General features: G+C 41.2%; 2 protein-coding genes across 4 annotated transcripts in view; both read left to right on the top strand.

The window, feature by feature from the left end:
* Positions 1–5,486, top strand: part of camkvl (CaM kinase-like vesicle-associated, like) — a 49,521-nt gene extending 44,035 nt beyond the window's left edge. For 2 of the 3 annotated variants that reach the window (XM_008413814.2, XM_008413812.2), the window contains exons 8-12: positions 194–330; positions 671–749; positions 842–929; positions 1,193–1,201; positions 3,026–5,486. In XM_008413814.2, the coding sequence (XP_008412036.1) occupies positions 194–330; positions 671–749; positions 842–929; positions 1,193–1,201; positions 3,026–4,516 (1,804 nt within the window). In that variant the 3' untranslated portion in view covers positions 4,517–5,486. The remainder of the gene's footprint in view (positions 1–193; positions 331–670; positions 750–841; positions 930–1,192; positions 1,202–3,025) is intronic. The other variant, XM_008413813.2, reaches the window with a different exon arrangement.
* A 396-nt stretch (positions 5,487–5,882) lies between these two features.
* The window catches only part of uba1 (ubiquitin-like modifier activating enzyme 1), a 22,328-nt gene continuing 19,659 nt past the window's right edge, over positions 5,883–8,551 (top strand). Inside the window, exon 1 of the mRNA XM_008414694.2 lies at positions 5,883–6,096. The gene's annotated coding sequence lies outside the window, so the exon portion shown is untranslated. The remainder of the gene's footprint in view (positions 6,097–8,551) is intronic.

The following is an 8,551-nucleotide window of genomic DNA, read 5'->3' as shown; positions in this document are numbered from 1 at the left end:
TCTGTAATTTTGTAAATGTAATCTTGGTAATCCTAATTCATCATAAAACAAAAAAAAACAAAAAAAAATGCAGCTTGATTTGTTCCTTGATAGTTATAAAAAAAAATTTACATTCTTATACAGTGTATTCAAACATCTGGTTTTGCTTTAAATATTATTTGTTCCATTTTTAATGTAACTACTTTTCCGGCAGCTTATCGGGCAACCCTCCTTTCTATGATGAAACAGAGGAAGAAAACACAGATCTACATAATCGCATCATCTTCTGTCGCATCGTTGCCGGGGACTTTGAGTTTGATTCTCCTTACTGGGATGACATTTCACCTGCAGGTGTTTTCCTCAACCACACGATGGCACTAAACACCCACTTCCTCTAAACACTGGCCTACAGTTCAGAGCTCAGTTTCAAACTACCAGGAGTGACAGTACAGTGTAAAAATATTCATTCTTCTCATAAATTTTAACATTTTGTCACACTACAATAACAAATCTGAATGTGATTTGTTTGAATTTTAGTGACATAGAGCAACATCAAGAGGTACATAATCACAAAGACAGAAGTTTACGAGATTTTTAAAAAATATATATAGAATGATGTAAACGTTTTTGAAAGGCACTGCCTGCATTTAAATTGTCATTACTGATGATGTAAAATATATTCCTACTTCAGCAAAAGGGCTTGTGTGTAGACTTATGGAAGTGGACCAGATGCTGAGAATCACAGCAGAGGATGCTCTCAAGCACGAATGGTAAGTGTGATGGTGAAAGCACTGGGATTTTATTTCCTTTTGCATCTATGGCGCAGTTGCTTAACTGTTGTACTGCATGTGTTTTGTATCAGGATTGCAGGAAATGGTGCTTCAGAGAAGAACTTGAAGGATGGTGTATGTGCCCAGTTTGAGAAGAACTTCGCAAAGGCCAAATGGCGGGTATGAGCACACTCTATTGCTCTGCTTGTAGCATCTGCAAAGTAGATAATACAACAGAATGACCAGCTGAGTAAATGGAAGAATAGGCTGAATCCTGTGGCCTAAAGTAATTTGAGCTCACTACACAGAGATGTATTTTAAATTTGTAAAAAAAATATAAGACGGGATTGCTGAGGAGGAAGAAGGGAGAAGATGGCGGTGCTGACCTAACAGCATGAGTAACAGGTATAAATTTCTTTTTTTCTTTCACCATGTGTTCCCAGGAGATAAAGGTATTGTTTTCCACTGTGATTGAGAGTAGAAGGACAGAGTGTGAGGAGAAACTCATATAAAGTGATTCAATAAAACATAATTTGACAATGGAATATTGTTTTATTTTTTTTTATTTTAATGAGTGTTAGCTTGCAGATATATACATTGGAGTCAATCTTTGTAAAATCTCTGGATAATGCCTTAATTAGGTTTAGGGTTTCAAAGTTTTTCTCAAGCTCTGCTCCTTCCTACTGTCACTCTGCCTGTCCCAAATGAGATCCATCCACTCTGCTCCACTTTTCTTCACTGGAGAAGATTCAAATGTTCAAAGTGGCTCACTCTGTACCTTTCCTACTCCTCATCTGCGCTAGTTTGTCTAAACATAGCGGTTAAACAGGTACTGATTACCAAAGGGAACAGAGTTTTGTTCTTTATTGTATTTTTTTAATTATTATTATGTAGATAAGGAGTTGGCAAAATGAAAAGGAAATAAAGGATGTGGGCCACTGTTGACAACTGAACTACAGTGATTTGAACTGTAAGGCCCTCTGGTGTTCCTCTTACACAAATCCTGGCTCATTGCCCCATACTGTTGGTACATCCAAAACACACACCAGTCATGCATAACATCATGACCACTAACAGGTGAGGCAAATAACACTGGTTATATGTTAATTATCACACCTGTGAGTATGTGGGCTGTATTAGGCCGCAAGTAAATATTGTATCATCTAAAGATAGAACCAGAAAAAAATGTGAACCATAATGACCCGAATGATTTTATCAAGGGCTCATTTGTGATATGTAGAGGAGTCAGTCAGAGCAGGTGAAAGGTAAGAAAAGTGGTGAACCGATGATGGTCAGCAAAAGTCTCATTTATGCACAGGATGGGAGACACTGACTTGTGATTCAAATGACAAGTACCTAAAGCTGAAATTGCTCAAGAGTCTAATGCTAACTTGTCAGAATGCATTGTCATTTGGTGTATAAGCTGCTCCAATGCTGAAAACTTGCCAGGGCAGTCATTTATCCAGCAGCCTGTTGTGTTTTTGAGTTAAAAATGTTTGAAGTTGAAAATATAATTTGAAAATATAACTTGATAATTATGCATTATTGAGAGATTGAAGATTAGTACCTGAACATCAACTATAAAGTCTTAAAAAATGCAAACATTTTAAAAAGACTTAAACAAATGAGCATTTCTTAGCCTGGTGGGCGCACAAGAAAAGTCTGGTGTTCCGCCAGGCTTATAATACACTGGGAGAAGCCCTGCCACAGAATGTTTTAAAGGGCCTGAGGAGTCTGGGCCTCAATAGGAAGGGGAACATATCAATTTTAGGTTGGTGGTCATAATGTAATGCCTGATCAGTGTACATACAGATGCTGTTTAGGTAAGTCACATTTGATTCAGCGGCTTTTCATTTTCAATGAATTCAAGGGAATTCTGCTTCCTGGTTTACAAACAACTACTAAACTCACACATTGTCCCAAACACCTTTAGTGTTTGTGGGTCAAAAGATACCAGTTGAGTAAACACATCAATTGTAAAGTGAGGTGTACACAAATATCTTACTCTCAGCAAACAGTCAAGGAGTTTCTCGGAAAGTGTGAGTGGTGAGATTGATTTAAACCAGGTTATAATGTGTCACAGCTTCTTGGAGGTAAAAGAACTGACACTAATATTTCTTCACTCCACAGAAATGACATCATTGGGGATGTTGACGCTAAATCATTCTGTTTCAACAGACATTCTTGTCAAAAACTTGTCTGTGACAACTTTTGTGACGGTAATCTTGTTTAACAAAGCCCTCTTTACCTTGTTTTTCTTTACCTCCTATTTGCAGAAAGCAATTCGTGTGACAACCTTCATGCAACGGCTGAAGAACTCTGAAGCACTGAATGACAGTTCAGTTGAGGTTCAAAGTAGGGAACGGATAGGAGATGGCGAAGGGGGTGTTTCCCAGGGGACAAGTGATGAGGGAGATAAAGGGACAACAGATGAAGGGATTACATCAAGTAGTGTTTCTTTAGAGGTTACTGTTGAAAATACACAAGCTGGTATGGAACAAGATGAGGGTTCCGTTAAGATAGAAGAAAGCCCAGATGAAGTAAACACCTCAAGGGGTCCATCAGTTGGAACGACACCATCAGATGGGAAGGACCCTCTTGGACAATCAAATTCTGGTCCTAAACTAACACAGGAGGAGCTCACTATGACTGGGGTGAAGAAGGGAACTTCAGATGGAACCAGGAAAATTGCTGCCAATTTGGGTCAAACTAAAGTTGTTCCAGACGTTAAGCAGACTTCGCCGGTGATTCCTGAACCATCAAAGCTGTTAGAAAGTTCTCCAGGTGCAAATCTGGGCAAGCAGCACACATCTGCTTCCCCTGAGCCCACTGGCAAACGTAAAATGGCTGCAACACTTCACGGCTCCACCACTGCTCCCACTGTGTCAGCCTCACCAGAGAAGCAACCAGCCACCCATAGCACACACAAGGATGAGACTGACAGAAGCTGGTGTCAGACACAAGTGCCTGAAGCGGTTGCAGAGAGGTCAGTGGTAGCACCAGTTACACCTTCAATGGGTATGGTAAGTGGGGTTGATGCAACACTAGGTGTTAGGTTGAGAGGTGATGGCAGTCCTGTGGAAGGAAGGGATAGAAATACCAGAAAAACAGACCGACACAGTGCAGAGTTTAGCATAGCCAGGACCCCTGCTGCAGCCTCGCAAGGTTGCTATGTAGCTGGCAGCTCCGCTAGTTTGGGTCGACATGCTGCACCATACAACCCAGAGGGTATCTCTGTAGGGATGGGAATGGCTGCGAGCTTTGGGAGTCCTTACAGTTCCCTCTATACAAGCAGAGGAGGAGGAGTAGGCATGTACGGGACTGGTCTACACCATGGAGGAGGTGGGAGTAGTACCACAACTGACTGGCAAATGGACAGTGTCATTGAACAGATAGAAAAGCAAATGGTAGCCGTACTTGAGAAGATTGAGGGAGACATGCCGTCGCTACTTGAGCAAATCAGTGACTGTCCTAGTGAGCCAGCACGGGCCAGGAGCACACATGCCTCACCTTCTGTTTCTCGCTCTCGTCCAACTCAACACTCCTCAACTTCAACCTCAACAACTCCTCCACCACTTCCCACCTCACCAAGACCAGCACTTCCGACACTCCCCCACCTCGGTATTCCTCCTCCGTCATATCCTCCACCATCTCCACCCACGCAAACCTCACCCCAGGCTGTCAGGGAGCAGGAAGACAAGGATGGACAGAGAGCCGCAGCTCAGTCCGGCCAATCGCCCAGGGCTGGGATGGGTAGAGGACTATGAGGCGAGAGTGAATAAAGCAATGCACACCGCAAAATATTTGAAATTTTGAATTGATTATTTGGCGGCGAGAGTTTGAAGACTGTAAAGAAGAATGATTAACTGGACTTTGAAAAGCTACTATATATTGCTGATTTTTATGATTCATATAAAATGTCTGTTTGAGAAAAATGCTAGTTAAAATTGAGCTCAATATCCAATATTTCCAAAGCTTGTTTATTTCTAAAATATTTACCGTGTGCCTGAATATCTGCCACACAACAAATGTATTGCTAGCATATACAAGCAGCACTCTGCAAACTTTAACTATCAGACTACAAAGATATGAAAAATACAATAAACTACCAATAACAGATGATGGGCACATTTGTATTACATATTGTAAATAAATAGAGAAAATTAGATTCCTGATTATCACTTTACTCCCAGAATGTAAACCAATTCCCTTCATAGCTAGCATAGCTTTTAACAAAGCAGCTTTTCCCATTTATTCTTTTATTACCTTTATTTTTGTAGCTCTTCAGCTTTTTTTGGAGCTTAGTCACATTGTGACACACAGGCTGATCTGATCACACAATTTCTTGATTTGTGCATCATAGATAAACTTGAACTGTGACCAAAGTCTTGTGAGTTTCTAACCAACTGACATTATCCAGATGCAACACACTGTAAAAAGGCTTTGCAATCACGCATAAAACAATTTCTTTCATTAAAATTTTTCAAAAATTGTGTCCACCAAAATTGTATCTTTTTTCTTGTTTGGTCATCATGGATACTTTGTTATTGTCACACACAGTCCTTCCTATTTTCACTCCTGTGTCGTGTAAACTATATTTCATTATGCTTTTGGCTGTATGTGCTATTTTCAGGTTCTGTGGTATTTTCCCCACTCTTAGTACCATTATTCATAACCCATGTAAACTGTAAAATGTGCTCTGTTTGCAAGTCTTTCAATAAAACTAATGAAAACATCTGTTATGGTGCATAATTACTGTGTTTCATGCATGAATAAGAGTATTCAAAACAGTTTCAATCATGTGTTCCCATAAGATAGTGTTTCCACTTGTCAACTCTGTTTACATACACACTACAAGTCCCATACGACATTGCGCATGGTTTGGGATGGTCCACACTAACGAAAGCATAGGGGTGTCAAATAGTATTGGGCGCTTATTGCTTAAATATTGTACAAACTCTGGGTAGTGTAAGATAAATACAAGTGGCATTCTTAAATCTCGTGCGATTCACTTAAAAATTTATTAAGTTTTATGCCAGGAATAAAATCTACGGTCGCCACATTTCGTTGAGTCCTTTAGGTCAGAGTATTGGTCCCGCCTGTAACGTGCACATGTTGCTGCTTTGCTTTGCTTTCAACTGAAATAGAGTGAGGGGAAACGGCTCGGGAACAGCCGGCCAGGGAGACGTCCAGTGGAAAAAACTCACACAGAGCCCGCCAGCCTGACACACTTTTCAGTTGGCCGTCAGCGGCTGTGTTGACTTGTCACATTGTTTGTTTGGTTTCTCGCTCAAATAGAAGCCGCATTTTTTAATATTCCAAATCAGGCCGAGTAATATCGGATGTGGTAAGTTCTGCACACTTGTGTAATCTCTCGCCTCGGTAACGTTAGCCCCAGCTACTTGGCTAACGTTAGCTGGGCAGCTAACATAGCGGCACAAGAAGGGAAAAAGTCGTTGGGTGGCTAGATAGCCGAAGTGCTAGCTTCACACAAGCTAACAACTACGCAGTCTTTTGATCTGCGTTACTGATAGTTGTTAACGTTACTTACCGTTAGCTAATTGAATATTTTCGTCTACTTACTCTGCTAACCGATGCTAATAAGGCAGTGTCACGGAACAGATGATGTTAAACTAGCATTTGCACGTTTTTGTGAACAGCACAATTGTCTAGGATCATAATGTGTCAAATAGTAGCTGGAGAGCTATAGTTGCTGCAAACATTAAATGCAGGCTATTTCGGGAGCCAAAGTCAGAGAAACTTGCCTCGAGGAACATAAAACCTCACGAAGATAATTATTTTAGCCATATGTGCCTTTTCAGGATAATGTTAAGATGCTCGGTTCTCGGTGTTACCACAGTAACGTGATAGTGGTCAGTTCAGCGTGTCATGTTGGGCAGGCTGTTGTTCTGACCTTATTGTTTCGAGTGCAAAAGAGCGATGGGGACAGTGTTGATCAATTCGAAATGAGAGCATGGAAACTAAGGGATCCCCTCCGACACGTGTACCCTAGAATACGCGGCCCAGTCTTTTTCATGGGCCTTTGTCATTTGCTTGGGCACCCCCTCCCCCAATACTCATCTCCAAGGAATGCTCACCCACTAACCTCATCTTAGGTGCTCAGCCGATCAGCATCACTTTGCATGCAAGTAGCGTACCTTATGTACCTGTTTCATTCATCGCTGCACTGAGCATCGTCAGACTTGGTAATAATTGCTTAAGTCGGACTAAGAATGATGCATTGTCTTTTCTAGCATTTATGCAGCAAAAGATGTAATAATAATATTAATTACGTTTTATTTGTATGTTAATATTTTCCTTTTACACTTGATTAGGTCACGTCCAGTGAAAGCATTGAGCGCATCCAGTTTTACAATAAATTGACCTCTCGTTAGAGAGCAACTGAAACAAAAGGTGTTGCTAGATGTTCATCAGCATTGACCAGGTGCATTACTTTAGGAATATCTTAAAATAGATGTTTTTTTGCATATCCGTCTGTTTAACATAGTGGCATGTTTTCGTATTTCTTACATGGCTTGACGTTTAGCAGTTCATTGTACACTGTTATACATGGCATGCATCCTCTAATAACAAGGGCGGGCTAATCTGCATCAACAGCCAATCGGATAAGAGCCTGACGGAGCCGTGTGCTAACAGCCACCCTTTCCGTCACAGCTCCTCCGCCCCTTTCTCCCCATCTGCCATTTTGGTTTTGTTCCCGTCTGCAGTCGCAAAGCCAGCAACGCAATTGCATAGGAAGAGACTTTCGGCTCAAAGGCATAGTGACTCGACAATATAGCGCCGACCATCATTTTCCCATACCACCCTTTCTTTTTTGGTACCGACCGTCGAATTTGCATTCATCGTTATCGCTGACATCTACACATTGCGGGAGAGGAGCGGGTTCGCGTAGGGAAGGGAACGGGAAGAAATATTGGTAAGAGCAGATAAATCAATGAAGCACGAGTCTAGTGGCTTGTTTTTCCGTTCGTGTGATTTCTGTTTTTAATTGAGAGCTGTAAAGAGAATACCTACTTGCATTGCGCCTCAACAGAGGGTGAGCTTTGGTAGTTAGCTGTCAAATAAACCCGTTCGTTGGTTTTGTGAGCAGGTTAATGTCGTAGCCGCAGCTGCTAGCTGGTAAAGTTGTGTTCCGCACTGTGGAGAGTGCAGGCCTAGGCCGTGCGGCTAATGGATGGGCAGGGAGGCTGGTGTTTTCTTGCTTCTAAGTTATTAATGTTACGTCTTTGTCCACCTGCCAAACCACTTAACTGATTAGTGACTCTGAACTTACCTAATCATTAGTATTTTGGTGGTGTCTACTCACTCGATTATATATTTTTTGTAGCTTTAAATCGATCGCTAGTAGCTAAGCTCTTGTATGAGGGTCTGAAACAACTGTATTAGCCGGGTGGTTCTGCTGTATCATGCCAGTAGCTTTCACTTTTAGGTTACAAAATATTTTCTTACTATTTGGTGATTTTTCGCCGCCTGATTATTCCAAAGTTTGATAGAAGTAACCAAGGCGTTTAGTCTGACTCAGGGGGGGGTGAAGGTAAGACGGCTGCATTTAATGCGGAAATAGTGGCCGATAATGTTGAGTGTGAGGTCACTGTGTTGGATACTGCGGCCTTTTTTTGTCTGATGTGACAGATTTGTTTCTGGATTATTTCATTTATCAAAATAGCTTTAAAATTGTTTTTAAATGTTATAGCTGTGAGGACTGTTATTTGAATGCACTTGGTGCAGCACTTGGTGAATAAGTGGATTGCTCCCTTTTTTTTTTTTTTTTTTTTTTTTTT

The sequence above is a fragment of the Poecilia reticulata genome, linkage group LG7 (genome assembly GCF_000633615.1).
Source record: "Poecilia reticulata strain Guanapo linkage group LG7, Guppy_female_1.0+MT, whole genome shotgun sequence".
NCBI lineage: Eukaryota > Metazoa > Chordata > Actinopteri > Cyprinodontiformes > Poeciliidae > Poecilia > Poecilia reticulata.
This window is presented reverse-complemented; position numbering and strand designations above follow the sequence as displayed.